The 18,906-nt window shown below is 33.1% G+C and overlaps 1 protein-coding gene across 2 annotated transcripts in view; it reads left to right on the top strand.

Annotated features, from left to right (window-relative positions):
• Nucleotides 1-245: 245 nt before the first annotated feature.
• LOC115448638 (proton-coupled amino acid transporter-like protein pathetic) overlaps nt 246-18,906 on the top strand; it is a 37,368-nt gene continuing 18,707 nt past the window's right edge. Inside the window, exon 1 of one of the 2 annotated variants that reach the window (XM_030176131.2) lies at nt 246-388. In XM_030176131.2, coding sequence (XP_030031991.2) covers nt 327-388 — 62 coding nt within the window. In that variant the 5' untranslated portion in view covers nt 246-326. Of the gene's footprint in view, nt 389-11,930; nt 12,093-18,906 lie in introns of those variants that run through there. The other variant, XM_037441388.1, reaches the window with a different exon arrangement.

Consider the following 18,906-nt stretch of genomic DNA (forward strand, 5'->3'; position numbering starts at 1 on the left):
ATACATACGTTAATTGTTTTATAGATAAATAAGTTCTTCGGGGTTATAATGTTCGACATGACAATAGTCTTATCATCCATACACTTGAACCACTGCCCATGTTTTTTTTGCCAAATGTGAACACATATGATCAGTAGTATACATAATTTTCAATAATATACAAATATTATTAAAAATCTATCTTCTCACTAAGAGTTCTTTTTAAAGGCTGTTTCTTATTTAAATTCTCCATTTCTTCGTTTCAGAAATCAAGAAAGGCGATGCTTACTTGAAGGAACACAAACCTTCGAACTTTAAAATACCAGGAGCTTTGAAAAAATCTGAACATGGAGAAAGAAAGGCCATCAGCACCAGAAATCCGCACCGTCATCGACAACTATAGTTCTAAGTAAGTATCTATATTAACGGATGAAAGGCTAATTTACTTAAGCGACAATTTTGCGACACTAAGTATAAATATTTAAAACTAGCTTTTGCTCGCGGCTTCGCCCGCGTGAAGGAGTTTTCCGGGATAAAAGTCCACTGTATGATAAAAGTCTTGATACATATTTTCCCGGTACTGATAGGTTCAAACTAATTTTATCCCCTTAGGGGTGGAATTTATCAAAATCCTTTCTTAGGGGATGCCTTCGTCATAACATCTACCTGCATGCAAAATTTCAGCCCGATCCGTCCAGTGGTTTGGGCTGGGCGTTGATAGATCACTATGTCAGTCAGTCAGTCACCTTTGAGCTATATATATTTAGATAAGCTCTTTCTCCTATGTTTTTTAACCTACATAGTAAATTTTTTTCTAAAAAAAATGTCGATTATGTCAGTTTGCTTTTCAACCGTCGATATATATGTTTAACTTATAAAAAGAAACGCGTAACATTTACTTTTCGATAACATACAAATAACCATATAAGTGTAGACATAAATGTCACATGTTAGCAATGACAGAAAAATATTTTGTATTTTAACTTATTTAATTTAACATTGAACTTTCAAGAATTTTAATTTAAAGATGAATTTTGATTACGCTGACCTCTTATAACCCTAAAATTTATTAGAAAGAGAAATTATCTACTTCGTAAATTTTGGTCGAATGCCCACTATAACGTTGTTCGATATATTCCCAAATCTATAAAATATATCATCTTTCATCTCTTTTCATTCAAAATTCTTGTTTTTTTTTTATATTATATAAATATTTATGAAATTATATTTTATAAATATTTACAAAAATAGCCACAATACTAGAGATCATTATCCATTGCGTGTGCAGTACCTTTCTCATATATCTAAATCTCCACTCGACCCTTGTCCACCGCACAATCCTTTTATCACATCCTTATCCATGATGATTAATTGCTTTTGCTACCACATTTATAAAAGTTATATGTTCCATATCAGAATGGGGTTAGGATATATTTAAGTAATCTATACACATAAGGCCGGCATAATTGTGTCCACTGGCGAGGGATAATCATCTCTCATTAATCGGCACTTAATGTAGACCCCATGATTCTTAACATTGGTGCACTTTGCCATACCCGTTTAAAAAGAGAAGTCCAATATCTTCTCAGGGGAGGACAATTGAGTGATTAGGGCATTACAGAATTTTTGATTTTGATCCAGTCTTACTAAGACGCGATCATGATATCAGGAAGCCGAAATACCTTCGTCCCTTCCATTATACCTATCATTTCTTTAAAGCTGGCAAAGCATCGGACTATTCTGTATTATGATCTCTATTGCCTATAAATTGAGTGGAGATCATTTGAAATCAGAAGATCTACCAGCCTATTTAAAAAAAAACCTAATAGTAAGACTAATCCACTCTAAGTATAATGTTGACGCAAAAGACCTAATCATTTTATATAACAATAGACACAATAATTCTAGTCTACCCAATACAATTATTGTGGTTGACTTCGTAAATCCGATTATAGAACTTCGAATACCCGCCATAATAGATTTGTGCATTGTATAATGTAATAGCAATGTAACCAAATAGGTTTCTGCCACAAAATCATTGTATCTGTACTTTATTTTGATTAATTTAAATAAATACCTCTAGATTTCCCATGCATATGAGCTCATCCTATTCAACCATTCATTTCCACTATAATTGAATTCACAGTGCCAATATCCGGTGGCTGTCGGATATATCACTGAAGTGTCATTGCGTCAAGGTTGTAGGTTCAGGGCAAAACAGCCTGTAATTACTATATAATTGAAGTAGGGTTGCTAACTTTTTGTGGGAGAATTTTTTGTATCGATGGCTCGCATAGTGACCTCACTGCTAAGTGAACTGAAGTTCAGAAAATGTCGAATGGCAAGAGATAAACATCCCTGGACGGTAAACACAGTGGTACGAGCCTAACATGGGTTTAGTTCTTAAATAAAGAACAGTATGTTATTTTTTAATTTGGAATTAATTAATATGATTGTTTGTCTTTTGCTTCACTACCTTCGAATACTGAAAAGGTTTCAACAAATAATTACATTCATTAACTGTCCTACATGACACAGTCCGAGTCACTGTATTATAAACTTTAATTAATATTTATATCTCTTAATAAAAATAACATTGCCCATTCTTCATTTAAACGGGAATTTTAGTTTTTACCAGTATAATTGGTAACCCTAAATACATGTATTTATGGGAGTTATAAATCATGAGCCAAGGTTGAAACATTTTGTCATGAAACCTGACAATCAGACTGTGATTGATAGTGGGATACGTAGTCGTCATTGTCAATTGTTCTTCTATTTCAACTTCATTATGTGTCCGTTTATAAATTACATAACATTACTGCAATCTTGTTAATTGAGATCATATACAAAATTTGTTTATAAGATATAAATTAAACTTAACTGAAGAGTCATTGTAATAAGGAAGATATTTTTGTCGAATGCGATAAATATGACGATACTGGCATATTTCGAAGTCAAACATTCATAATATTTCCAGCATATTATGTTCGATACGGAAGTATATTTCAAGTGCAGTCCAGTTTCTATACTTAATATAATTCTGACCAATAAAACCTTAAGGTCTCTTCGGTCGCCAGGACTGTACTGACCTTAAATGGATATCCAGTAAGAGTCAAAGAAACTTAACTTAGTTCAAGCAGTTTGCTATCTAGTCGAATAAAACTAATAAAACACATCCTCATAGACCAACCCTCTTATAGATTATTGCGTCTTATCTAAAACTAGATTAGTATTGTTTGCTGACTTAATATTCTTAAGCGTAATTCATCTAGTCTTATCGCATTCCAATATGAGACGAAGTGCATTGTCAAACACGTTGCAGAATGGATTTGGTTTGGCTTCTACGACGAGACGTCAATCGTCTCCTGGAAAAAAATATTTTGCTGATCAAAAAATGCTTACGAAAAACTCACTTAAACTTTGCTGATCTTAGGAACCTCAGCCTGCCTACTGCCTCTACATTCTGTTACTAGACCAACGAGGAGATAAACTTATTACAAATTTTTTAATACGTATAAATCTTTTGCTCACATTCTAACGTCTCATGTAATATCTCGGTGTGACAAAATATCACAAACTTTTTCGGAAAGTGATAGTAAACATATTTTTTATTTTCAATAAATATTTGAACGGAGGCTTTACTTTGTGCTGGTTTCAGACATGGTAAATAATGGTTTTAGGCAAATATTTTGTGCGTGCTCATTTAAAATCAAACTCTGTCACGATAAATGTAGTTAAATAATGCTAACTGTACAATATTTTACTCATACACTTTTTATTTCCAAAGAGGTATTCAGACGCACAATTATTGCACCAAATTTCATGTATGTATTCTGTCCAATGGTGTGTTAGAGAAAGTCTTCTGAACAATCTTTGTATCAATTTTAAAACTGTGCTTAACTAGGACATCTAGATAAATGATACTTGGAAACCTGAAGAAATTACATAAATCGAAGGCATGTCTGCCAAGTCTTATGACTATAATAGAAAGCTAAAGTCTTAACAAACTTATCAAGCAGTAGAATAGTAGGTATAGCATAAAATATATATATAATGTTATACTATAGATATATGACGGAGCCTTGAATTGACGTAATATATTAAGGCTACACTGCTCTAAATTTAGATTTGCGGAAACGTGGCAACATTAGTTTTAATGTAAGAAGTTCTATTAATCTTAGTTCACTCCGTAAGTCACTGAATTTATAAGTTTTAAACTAATTTCAGCAACATTTCAAGTCTGTATTAGTTTTTACATGGATACGACGTATTACATTCTGTAAATTACTGACGTTCATAACTTTGTTGAGATATTTTTTTGGTTGATCTTATTAAAAAAACTTAGCAGTATAAGGTTATACTTATTCTTAATGTTTTTTTTACCAAAATACAGATGAAAAGAAGATTATTTTTAATATTATATTTATTATCAACATCTTCAAGGTTAGGCCTTTACTTGCACGTAATGAACCTTGGTTGAAAATAGACGATATCTATAAGCCCTCCAAATCATGAGAGATTTGGAATAAATATAGTTTTACTTCTGTTTATGGGTGGCCGTACCGCTATCAGAACAGCATGCTCGTCTCGTCATTCAACTACAATGAACAAAATATATCAAACATAATGTTTATGTCAATTATCCTTGAATTGGTGATACTTCATAGTGATTAAAGTTCTACGGCATCACCATTATCATCAAACTTTACTTACGTCAGCTAAAATTGTATCTTTTTAAGTAATCTGTTTCTGATCTTATAAAATAACTGTATTTAGAATTAATAGACATTGATACCTATTTGCTGGTGGTAGGATTTTATATTCGCTCGAATAGCGACCACCGTACACAAGGTGTTAAAACGTTCTAGTAGCCAAAGTAACTGTCACGTTCCAGAATCAGCCCGTGTATATCCGGTTCTAACAGGCCGGCATAATTGTGTCGACTGCCGAGGGGTAATCAGCTTTCGTCAGTTGACATTCTTTTAAACCCCCTCCACTCATCGTCAGGTGCAGGAGGGTCACTTTTCCGAGCGCCTATAAAAAAAATGTTTGACACAATAACAATAAAAATATTCAATTTATATTAAACACTAGGCCTATTGGCTCCATTTGAAGCTCGTTTAAAAAACCTCGTGTGGACAGGCCCTAATAATCTATCAACGTGGTCAGTGTGTGGCTACATCTCAAATTTAAGGATATTTGTTATCCAGAAAATCTGTTCAGAATAATATAAAATAGTAGGCGAGGTAGCAATTAAGTTATATTTATAGGAAGTTAAACTGAAATGGGAGATAAATAAAAGAACGCGTAAAACTTTAGTGTTATCATAACTCAAGTATTTAGTGATATTCATTATCTAGACCACTTACAACTATTAGGAGTCAATCACTGCTTTAGTAGTCAATCAATGATAGCATACCATATTGATGTTTACGAAATAAAGCTTCTAGTTTTATCTTAGTCCTTATTTCGAATAAATACTTGATTGTTATGAATGCTAAATCTTATACAATCTAAAACCTGTCAGTAGCAATAAACAAATTAATATTTAAGAAGGAAATAAACAATGTAGACTGAATGCTTAGTAATTTAAATGCCTAGTGAATTATATTTGATTTCTTATCTTTAAATTCTGTCAAGGCATTCCTCTACCATTTCTAGTGCTATATCGACTGATGCCATTACTTGCTGTTGAAAGGATATTTATTTATTTATTATTCCAAAAAAGATAACATATAAAGCAATTCCCGCTTAACAAAAAAATAAAATATGATATGAAAGAATATGTATCTTACATCAGCATGCATTAAGTATTTAAGAAAAAAAAGAAAGAAAATATATTCTATATCTGCCCGGATAGCGACCGCCGTAAAGGTGTTAAAACCCGCCATAGTGGCCCTCGTAAGTGTGTCGCGTTCCAGGATCAGCTTGTGTATATCCAGTTCCATCAGGATGGCATAATTGTGTCAACTGTCGAGGGCTAATCATCTCTCGTCAATCAACATTCTATTGGACCCCATTCCTGGGGTCATTGTGCCTCGCCTGTTTAAAAAAACTGTCTTTTAGTTTCTCATCCGTTTCTTGTTAACTGCATTAACTGCAATGACCTAAAGATTTGAATTCAAATTGCCTTGGTTATCGTTTCTTTCTTTTTAATCCACAACTGGTTTTGCAAGATTATTTATAACGATTGCCGTTTTGGAGATTGAGCTCTGTATAACGCGAATTTAATTTGAAAAGTGATTAAGCATCTTTCCAAGAATAATTGTGTAGTAAATTTTACGGTGCAATTATATTTCTAGTCATAATTTGATTGGTGTGCAACGAGTTGATTACAGCTCGACTCTTATCTCTCTGAAATCGACGACGATATTGTTCAAATCTATCTCTATAAAACTCAGTACAGCATCCACTACTCTTGTATCAATGTATTCTTGGTATATATAAGTGATACACGTATTTATTGGCCTTCTATTAAAACTCAAGGTATTTTGAAAACAATGAACTGTCCTCGGATTTAATGATTCGGTATGTGGATGCTTATGGTACTAGAAAATACGTTAATGTAGGAGCATATGTGGGAGGCATCAACATTATATTATTAATTTACCCATCCCACATTCAACTATCCGTTTGTAAACATTTTATAATATTTAACTATTGTCTTTGTACAGTCAGCCACAAAAGTAACATTACAGTGCATTTTAATCATCGATATAACATATGTAATACGTACTAGATCTGGCATTTTGAACACTCAGTGTGTTCAACTGAAGTGTACTGCAATCCGGTATTGGTTGCCATTTTACTTATAGTCTATTTAAAGCGCTTTAGCACTGTATGTTTAAAGTTTGGTTGACGACGATTGCTGTTTTAGCGCTGCAGCGAACTTTAGTTCTAACTCCAGGTTTTAAACAAATACTTTATATGAATGTTCGTGTCTATAGAATATATGTCAATGATTTTAATATAATAAAAGATGTCAAACTTAGCATAACAAAAACAGTTCCTAAATCGCTTGAGGCCCCGCCTCACATTCTTTATTCAGAACATCACCTCTAATAGCTATTTTTTTCTTGTCGCGTGACTTAACAGACCGTTTTTTGCTTTATATCGAGCAAATGTCATAGTTGTTATCACGACTCATTGTAAAACTATGCTGTTTGTTGTCTTAGAAGATCCGATATCCGACGTCAAGAGCATAAATCTACGTCACGTTACAAAGAGATTATTAATATTTGTTTCACGTGCTAGTAATAAAGCTAGCAATACAAAATGTCGTGTTTTCTATTACTTCTTACTTTCTTGGAACGGCAACTCCACATATTTTTAGAACAAATACTTATATTATAATATCAGCTCTATATTATATACTGTCCCACTGCTGGGCACGTGCCTCCTCTACTACTGAGAGGGATTAGGCCTAAGTCCACACGCTGGCTTGTGCGGATTGGTAGACTTCACACACCCTCAAAAGTCTTATAGAGAACTTATCAGGTGTGCAGGTTTCCTCAAGATGTTTTCCTTCACCGTTAAAGCAAACGATAATTCACAAAGAATACACACATATTTTTTTAGACAAGTCAGAGGTGTGTGCCCTTGGGATTTGAACCTGCGAACATTCGTTTTGGCAGTCCGTTCCACAACAAACTAGGCTATCGCCGCTTTTTTACAAGTAAAGGATAATGATAACAATTCCGAGAAGGTTCAATATTAAGTCACGATAATACTTGTGTTTGTAAGTGACCGCAATGCAAAATCCTTCAAATCAGATTCTATTTAGTTTTGAGTCATTGGGTTTTGTTGTGATTTTCATTTAATTAAAGTCATTACGTTTCATGGCTTTGACTCATCGTTTTTTAATAGTTTTAGGTAAATTGACTGGTTTTTACCATTATTGAATTTATCATCCTTTATCGTTTGCGGTTCTGTTAATTTCGGACTTATATTTTTCTTTTCACTTACTAAATATGAAATGTTATTCATGAAGTCGGTTAGTGGACTAGGTATTCCAACATTACCTAATCACCAACTTAGTGGTCATAGTTTTTGTTTTAATGATTTGTGTGACGAGACGATGTATGAATGTTGGTAAGCGATACGACCGCCCATAAACAGTAGAAACACCATCAAACACCTTGAATTACAAAGTATTGTTTGGCATTCCACCGCGCTCGCCATCTTGAGACATGAGATGTTGAGTCTCATTATATCCAGTAATTATACTGGCTACAATGCCCTTCAAATCGGAACACAACAGTGACTACACGCTGCTGCTTCGCGGCAGAAATAGACATTGCGGTGGTACCTACCCAGGCGGACTCTCACATGAGAGACCTACCACCAGTAAGTTAAACAACGAACGGCTCGTGTACTGCCAACTGAAATCGCATTAAAACATGTCTGCACTTCAACTATTAATTACCTGATAAGGTTTTATTGGCATCGACTTAATGCTGAGTAGATATGGTTTTCTGACGTCTCTCATTATAACTACATTCTTATCGATAGTACACGAAATAAGAGTTTAAACAGAAGTTACTGTGTTGTAAACTGAAATGTTGTTATTGCTGTAGATACATAAGTTAATATGTTCGGAGTTTTAAAGTAATTAGTGTTATATAGGGTCATTTTGACGTTGCTTTAATAAAAGAAACCACATACTTGAATGTACCTCAGCGAAAAATGTGCCAAAAATCATCCATGAACAAATATGTTGACTAAAAATCCCTGTTTTAATTTTTGATTATTTTGATATTTAATGCGAATATGGCGTGCGCGTGGGTGTATTTCCAACTGAAAGTGTGATATTGCTACTGCGCCGAATTCTTAAAATTAAAATGATTTTTTATTGATTTGTTTTGTTCGAATCTGGATCTTTTTTATTTTAGTTATTATTACTAATTAATCTACTCGACAAAATTTTTAATCTTTAGACATGTTTAGTTTAGTTACTAAATTACTTCTTACTCGAATATATCACTGGCGTAGTCTGAACTAGGCTTTAGCGCCCGGGTTACGACGTCTTAGCATTGAATGCTTATCGATAAATAGGGTTAACACGAGCAAATACAAGTCATGCTCTAAACTATGCTCATAAGTAATAAACAATAGAGTACTAGAAGTCTATGTTGATTTGTTGACAAGATTTAGTTGAACATTGTGAAGCAGATTTATATCCTGAATTTTTTTACGTACACGGCAAATTAAACCCACTGCACCTGATAGTAAGTGGAGTGGGGTCCAATAGAATATTGACCGACGAGAGATGATTACTCGGCAATCGACACAATTATGCCGGCCTGTTGGAACCGAATTTCAGCATATTTCAATGCCCTTACATTACATTGTGGAATTATTTTTTTAAATGAATGTAATGATGAGGTAGCCATGACGCTTCGGAATGAATCAATGACAATCACAATGGAATGATGACAAACCTATAGGTGTATTGCAAAAATCTTGAGTTATGTGCGAGTTGACGTGTTTTAAATTGTTTTCCTCACATTATTGGGTCATCTTTGAGGAAAATTTCCCAAACACGCAACACTGCGGTTTGCTGATTGATGTGTGCTGCTTAACTGACGGGATAGGTCTTCGAAGGACTTTGGATTGAATGGTTTATAACTCGTCATTGAGTGCTACTTGGGTTTACTAACTCGTCCAAGTTTCTCGTGAATTATACATGTACACGATGACTTATCACTTTGTAAAAAAAAATTATCTCTATTATCCTTACAATATTGTTGTCTGTTTTGTTTGTGTTGACAGTTATGAGTGCTTTTGTACGTTTATTTACCTCGACAGAGTGTTTAAGACTGATAAAGGAGTTGGTAGATAATACCTCTTATGTTTTCAAATAATTACTCTAATAGGCCGGGTACATACAACTGCAATGTACATTTCTGCCGTCAACTCTATGGAAAATCAATTTTAAATCTAATATATATAAAGATTATATCAGTAATATAAATGATGTGATCTATATTGAATTGTTGGAAGTGCGGGGCCTTCTAACACACATAACTATACTTAAGAGAAGTGCTCCATAATGACTAATCGTAGCTTGGTTAAAATAATTCAAATAAAGAATATTTTAGTTTATTTATTATAGAAAGCCGCACTATACCTCAAGATATATAATAAATAAACTATATTAATATATTAAATTATTTTCTTCAGTTTTTTTCTTATCCAAACAAAGTAACACCCGAGCTGGTTCGCGATCAAATTAGTTGTTTATACCACGAAACTTGTTTAACAACGTGATAAATTAATTTTAAAATACTTTGCATCTAAAACGGCAACGAGCGCCTGCGGGTCGAGATTACATTTATTTAACTCAAGTCAGATGTCACTAAAGCGAGTTTACGTGAATTTTACGAATGGCGTGTCTGAAAATATATTTTACATAATATATTTTCTTTTGGAAAAAAATAATAATAAAAAAAACTGACTTAAAACACCTAACAATAATTTCACATTATAGTATACTGGTTACTAATTTTTGAGACTAATTAAAAATGCGTCTTTTTCGTGTTATGGTAAGTATTAAACAAATGAAGAAGAAACTAAAAATTCCTTTCTATTTCGAATTCTTCGCTAGCAGTATTCGACTCCAATTAAGAACCGGCGTAATAAATTTTTTCGGATTATTTTTAACAATTGGCCTTCTGACCGTCATCAACCCTTTCTGAAAACCCATGTCACCAAATTAAGTTTTAATATCTTTATATTCTAAGTAATTACCGTAATAAATGTGAGTTGTTACAAGCCAATATCTTTATATTCAATATGTAATTTCGTTCTCTACAGGTGTTCAAGAACAAATCACCTGTACAAATAGATGAGGACAAATTATTTATAGAAGAATAAGAAATACCCATATATTTTAATTTTGAACTTAGTGTGGTATGTACTCAAACTCTTGAAAGCAGGACTCTTTGACAAAATGAATGAATCCCTCCTAGCCGAATTCCGCTCACAACGGCCAATCTCAACTGAGGTCAGCTAGGAACGCAGAAGATATTATAGTGCACAAGTATGTGCGCAATACACAGGTGTACTCTCTGTTCCTTCACTCATAGTTCTGTGAGACGGCAATCCGATACGACCGGAGAGTGATCAGTTGCAGGACCAACGGCTTTACGTGCCAAGACAATATACGCAGGACGCCACGCATGACCTTCCCTTTTTGTGATAAGTTGAATTGATCCTGCACATATTTTTAAAAAACTATATTTAGCAGATTAGTGTAAGTAAAACAGAGCAGTGATCAAAGAGTTGTAAGAACTAATTATCTATACTATACGTCTATAAATATAATAAATAAATAAATAGGAACATACTCTTTTGTGTCATTGCTAGTGGTTAAATTTAGTCATGCGTTTATGACAACACAAACGGTATAAGAATGTGTGCAGCAATTTGTTTATGGTAGTTCCATTGAAAGTTACATTATTTTGTACGTCTTTTCTAAATGGTCAAAGGTAATATTCTGAACACGTCGTAATATTCTGAAGTACTAAAGTTTTTTTTACCGTGTACTTTTTTTCTGCTTTAAGTTGTTACACTTGATCATCTAAATAATATGTACTATATATAAACTATATACTCATTGAATAATTCTATAACATTTTTATATCTTATGTATATGTATGTATTTTAAAATATTCAATAAACATACATATTCATACAGACTTGTATTTGTAATTCAGGTAGATACATACGTTAATTGTTTTATAGATAAATAAGTTCTTCGGGATTATAATGTTCGATATGACAATAGTCTTATCATCCATACACTTGAACCACTGCCCATGTTTTTTTTTGCCAAATGTGAACACATATGATCAGTAGTATACATAATTTTCAATAATATACAAATATTATTAAAAATCTATCTTCTCACAAAGAGTTCTCTTTAAAGGCTGTTTCTTATTTAAATTTTCCATTTCTTTGTTCCAGAGATCAAGAAAGGCGATGCTTACTTGAAGGAACACAAACATTCGAACTTTAAAATACCAGGAGCTTTGAAAAAATCTGAACATGGAGAAAGGAAGGCCATCAGCACCAGAAATCCGCACCGTCATGGACAACTATAGTTCTAAGTAAGTATCTATATTAACGGATGAAAGGCTAATTTACTTAAGCGACATTTTTTTGCGACACTAAGTGTAAATATTTAAAACTAGCTTTTGTTCGCGGCTTCGCCCGCGTGAAGGAGTTTTCCGGGATAAAAGTCCACTGTATGATAAAAGTCTTGATACATATTTTCCCGGTACTGATAGGTTCAAACTAATTCTATCCCCTTAGGGATGGAATTTATCAAAATCCTTTCTTAGGGGATGCCTACGTCATAACATCTACCTGCATGCCAAATTTCAGCCCGATCTGTCCAGTCGTTTGGGCTGTGCGTTGATAGATCACTATGTCAGTCAGTCAGTCACCTTTGAGCTATATATATTTAGATAAGCTCTTTCTCCTATGTTTTTTAACCTACATAGCTAATTATTTTCTAAAAAAAAATGACGATTCAGTTTGCTTTTCAACCGTCGATATATATGTTTAACTTATAAAAAGAAACGCGTAACATTTACTTTTCGATAACATACAAATAACCATATAAGTGTAGACATAAATGTCACATGTTAGCAATGACAGAAAAATATTTTGTATTTTAACTTATTTAATTTAACATTGAACTTTCAAGAATTTTAATTTAAAGATGAATTTTGATTACGCTGACCTCTTATAACCCTAAAATTTATTAGAAAGAGAAATTATCTACTTCATAAATTTTAGTCCATTGCCCACTATAACATTGTTCGATATATTCCCAAATCTATAAAATATATCATCTTTCATCTCTTTTCATTCAAAATTCTTGTTTTTTTATATTATATAAATATTTATGAAATTATATTTTATAAATATTTACAAAAATAGCCACAATACTAGAGATCATTATCCATTGCGTGTGCAGTACCTTTCTCATATATCTAAATCTCCACTCGACCCTTGTCCACCGCACAATCCTTTTTATCACATCCTTATCCATGATGATTAATTGCTTTTGCTACCACATTTATAAAAGTTATATGTTCCATATCAGAATGGGGTTAGGATATATTTAAGTAATCTATACACATAAGGCCGGCATAATTGTGTCCACTGGCGAGGGATAATCATCTCTCATTAATCGGCACTTAATGTCGACCCCATTCTATTTAATATTGGTGCACTTTGCGATACCCGTTTAAAAAGAGAAGTCCAATATCTTCTCAGGGGAGGACAATTGAGTGATTAGGGCATTACAGAATTTTTGATTTTGATCCAGTCTTACTAAGACGCGATCATGATATCAGGAGGCCGAAATACCTTCGTCCCTTCCATTATACCTATCATTTCTTTTAAGCTGGCAAAGCATCGGACTATTCTGTATTATGATCTCTATTGCCTATAAATTGAGTGGAGATCATTTGAAATCAGAAGATCTACCAGCCTATTTAAAAAAAAACCTAATAGTAAGACTAATCCACTCTAAGTATAATGTTGACGCAAAAGACCTAATCATTTTATATAACAATAGACACAATAATTCTAGTCTACCCAATACAATTATTGTGGTTGACTTCGTAAATCCGATTATAGAACTTCGAATACCCGCCATAATAGATTTGTGCATTGTATAATGTAATAGCAATGTAACCAAATAGGTTTCTGCCACAAAACCATTAAATCTGTACTTTATTTTGATTAATTTAAATAAATACCTCTAGATTTCCCATGCATATGAGCTCATCCTATTCAACCATTCATTTCCATTATAATTGAATTCACAATGCCAATATCCGGTGGCTGTCGGATATATCACTGAAGTGTCATTGCGTCAAGGTTGTAGGTTCAGGGCAAAATACAGCCTGCAATTACTATATAATTGAAGTAGGGTTGCTAACTTTTTGTGGGAGAATTTTTTGTATCGATGGCTCGCATAGTGACCTCACTGCTAAGTGAACTGAAGTTCAGAAAATGTCGAATGGCAAGAGATAAACATCCCTGGACGGTAAACACAGTGGTACGAGCCTAACATGGGTTTGGTTCTTAAATAAAGAACAGTATGTTATTTTTTAATTTGGAATTAATTAATATGATTGTTTGTCTTTTGCTTCACTACCTTCGAATACTGAAAAGGTTTCAACAAATAATTACATTCATTAACTGTCCTACATGACACAGTCCGAGTCACTGTATTATAAACTTTAATTAATATTTATATCTCTTAATAAAAATAACATTGCCCATTCTTCATTTAAACGGGAATTTTAGTTTTTACCAGTATAATTGGTAACCCTAAATACATGTATTTATGGAAGTTATAAATCATGAGCCAAGGTTGAAACATTTTGTCATGAAACCTGACAATCAGACTGTGATTGATAGTGGGATACGTAGTCGTCATTGTCAATTGTTCTTCTATTTCAACTTCATTATATGTCCGTTTATAAATTACATAACATTACTGCAATCTTGTTAATTGAGATCATATACAAAATTTGTTTATAAGATATAAATTAAACTTAACTGAAGAGTCATTGTAACAAGGAAGATATTTTTGTCGAATGCGACAAATATGACGATACTGGCATATTTCGAAGTCAAACATTCATAATATTTCCAGCATATTATGTTCGATACGGAAGTATATTTCAAGTGCAGTCCAGTTTCTATACTTAATATAATTCCGACCAATAAAACCTTAAGGTCTCTTCGGTCGCCAGGACTGTACTGACCTTAAATGGATATCCAGTAAGAGTCAAAGAAACTTAACTTACTTCAAGCAGTTTGCTATCTAGTCGAATAAAACTTATAAAACACATCCTCATAGACAAACCCTCTTATAGATTATTGCGTCTTATCTAAAACTAGATTAGTATTGTTTGCTGACTTAACATTCTTAAGCGTAATTCATCTAGTCTTATCGCATTCCAATATGAGACGAAGTGCATTGTCAAACACGTTGCAGAATGGATTTGGTTTGGCTTCTACAACTTGCGCAGTGACGTTAATCGTCTCCTGGAATAAAATATTTTGCTGATCAAAAAATGCTTACGAAAAACTCACTTAAATTTTGCTGATCTTAGGAACTTCAGCCTACCTACTGCCTCTACATTCTGTTACTCGACCAAGGAGGAGTTAAACTTATTACAATTTTTTTAATACTTATAAATCTTTTGCTCACATTCTAACGTCTCATGTAATATCTCGGTGTGACAAAATATCACAAACTTTTTCGGAAAGTGATAGTAAACATATTTTTTATTTTCAATAAATATTTGAACGGAGGCTTTACTTTGTGCTGGTTTCAGACATGGTAAATAATGGTTTTAGGCAAATATTTTGTGCGAGCTCATTTAAAATCAAACTCTGTCACGATAAATGTAGTTAAATAATGCTAACTGTACAATATTTTACTCATACACTTTTTATTTCCAAAGAGGTATTCAGACGCACAATTATTGCACCAAAGGAGAATGCCCATTTTTGTATGAAAGTTGGGCTACGCTTGCGTCTGTACAAAACCTTCACTAAACTATAGGGAATATATCCTAGTTTTTATAAAAATTTAAAACAATTGGATATTCGATGGGAGTTCGGAGTAATCAGATTTTTATAACGCGGTTATTTTGAGGTTAAGTATGGACTGCAATAATGTACGGTAGAAAGTACTTACGTGCCTAAGTAAGTTCAATATGGCAGTATTGTTATTGCAATAAGCAATTATTGGATGTTCTTTTCACCTAGCTTTAATTGCCCTCATAAGAAACTGATAGGTACTAGCATATCTGATAAGACGAAACTTCAATAAAACTTCTAAGACAGTATGACGGAATATTAGTTTTTCCACGGAGGATATGTTACCTAACCTTTTGTGTATATATTTTTCTGAATAACGACTTATTCTATTACATGGATTACGTAATCTTTTTTTCCACCTACCATTATCTCACTCCAATCGTCAATACTTGTAGAATAGATTCAGCTTAACTTTTATGACCGGCTGTATGCTTGACGCCAACCGTCTTTAGAGGATTCCGATCCCAGGCAACTCACTTCACAGCCTGATTAGGCTAATAGTTAATAATCATCGACAAAGAACAATAAAACGAGAAATACGATATCCGATGTATATTTTTATATAGATGCACATTTTTAATAGAGGTATATATTCTTGGCATCCCAAAATAAAAAAAAGAATTTGATATAGCTGCAGCAGGTTTATATATACTCCTGAAGTGAGTGAATGACTTCTTGCAGCGTTGGCCAGGTCATGTCATGTTGTTGTCTGTGAACCTCTCTATTAGCTGATCTCCAGCAGGCAGCACAAACTCATTTCAGCCTTGAAACCTAAAATATAATGTAGAAGTTGAGTAAACATGTTTCTATTATTATTATTGTTAAACTGTTTTCTTTAACTTTGGCAAGATTTTTCCCACATTGTGGGTATGTTAATAATAATCTACATAACTTACAAACCGGACAGCTCGTCCAAGAAATATATTTATTGCTTTGGCACCGCAAAGGTGCAGTCAATACACCGCCGGGTTATGTCGTCTCGATAAGCTGTCCTGGGTCTAGGCTCTAGACGACATTGCGTTGCTAACTAAAAGCCTTCCGTCTCAAAGTTCGAAACACACACTATACACGTTGTTTTTTAACAGAGGATTTCTCGACTCAACATTAAAATACATAAAAAACACTCCGATTTTGAGTAAGATAAAATATTAAAATATAATATATAATGATTTAACATTCAAACAAATCAGAAGTGTCAAAATGTCACTAATTTCAGTTGCCAGTGTAATAATAATCTGTACCCATATTTTTATAATTAAAAAATAAAGTCCAGATATGTTTTAGCTGACTTTAGTATTTCTGTCAATACAAGTACAAGTCGCCATTTGGTTGTTTTTGGAACGATAAATATTTTCTCTTTTTACGCGCGATTTGGAGTTTGGTCATAATTATTAAGGAAAATGTATTATTTTGTAACAATATATTTGAGATGAATAAATATATTGTTATAAAATAATATACATATATATTACAGATTCAAGTACAAGCACATTTATCGTACTTATTTGCTTTTTTATTACATTTAAAATGGGAATTTGTTATAAATTGGTATCATTTCGCCTTATCGGCAGTAAATTATCCGGTGTTTCATTTGCAACAATTAAACAACTTTTTTCATATCTTTTAAACCCCCATTCGCTTACGACTGAAATAAATACAAATGAAGTAATAATTAAAATGATTATTTTTCGTGGATATTTGGTTAAGACGCATGACTGACGCAAAGATAGCCTGGTTTTGGGCATTGTCCTTTCATGTATGTATTCTGTCCAATGGTGTGTTAGAGAAAGTCTTCTGAACAATCTTTGTATCAATTTTAAAACTGTGATTAACTAGGACATCTAGATAAATGATACTTGGAAACCTGAAGAAATTACATAAATCGAAGGCATGTCTGCCAAGTCTTATGACTATAATAGTAAGTTAAAGTCTTAACAAACTTATCAAGCAGTAGAATAGTAGGTATAGCATAAAATATATATCTAATATAATGTTACACTATAAATATATGACGGAGCCTTGAATTGACGTAATATATTAAGGCTACACTGCTCTAAATTTAGATTTGCGGAAGCGTGGCAACATTTTTTTAATGTAAGAAGTTCTATTAATCTTAGTTCACTCCGTAAGTCACTGATTTTATAAGTTTTAAACTAATTTCAGCAACATTTCAAGTCTGTATTAGTTTTTACATGAATACGACGTATTACATTCTGAAAATTACTGACGTTCATAACTTTGTTGAGATATTTTTTTGGTTGATCTTATTTAAAGAACTTAGCAGTACAAGGTTATACTTATTCTTAATGTTTTTTTACGAAATACAGATGAAAAGAAGATTATTTTTAATGTTGTATTTATTATCAACATCTTCAAGGTTAAGCCTTCACTTGCACGTAATAAACCTTGGTTGAAAATAGACGATATCTATAAGCCCTCCAAATCATGAGAGATTTTGAATTAATATAGTTTTACTTCTGTTTATGGGTGGCCGTACCGCTATCAGAACAGCATGCTCGTCTCGTCATTCAACTACAATGAACAAAATATATCAAACATAATGTTTATGTCAATTATCCTTGAGTTGATGATACTTCATAGTGATTGAAGTTCTACGGCATCACCATTATCATCAAACTTTACTTACGTCAGCTAAAATTGTATCTTTTTAAGTAATCTGTTTCTGATCTTATAAAATAACTGTATTTAGAATTAATAGACATTGATACCTATTTGCTGGTGGTAGGATTTTATATTCGCTCGAATAGCGACCACCGTACACAAGTCGTTAAAACGTTCTAGTAGCCAAAGTAACTGTCACGTACCAGAATCAGCCCGTGTATATCCGGTTCTAACAGGCCGGCATAATTGTGTCGACTGCCGAGGGGTAATCATCTTTCGTCAGTTGACATTCTTTTAAACCCCCTCCACTCATCGTCAGGTGCAGGAGGGTCACTTTTCCGCGCGCGTATAAAAAAAATGTTTGACACAATAACAATAAAAATATTCAATTTATATTAAACACTAGGCCTATTGGATCCATTTGAAGCTCGTTTAAAAAACCTCATGTGGACAGGCCCTAATAATCTATCAACGTGGTCAGTGTGTGGCTACATCTCAAATTTAAGGATATTTGGTATCCAGAAAATCTGTTCAGAATAATATAAAATAGTAGGCGAGGTAGCAATTAAGTTATATTTATAGGAAGTTAAACTGGGGCCTTATTCTCTATCCCGCACGTTATTTTGACAGTGCGTAACAAGCACGTAACACAACGCATCATGTTTA

The sequence above is a fragment of the Manduca sexta genome, chromosome 22 (genome assembly GCF_014839805.1).
Source record: "Manduca sexta isolate Smith_Timp_Sample1 chromosome 22, JHU_Msex_v1.0, whole genome shotgun sequence".
In the NCBI taxonomy this organism is placed as follows: domain Eukaryota; kingdom Metazoa; phylum Arthropoda; class Insecta; order Lepidoptera; family Sphingidae; genus Manduca; species Manduca sexta.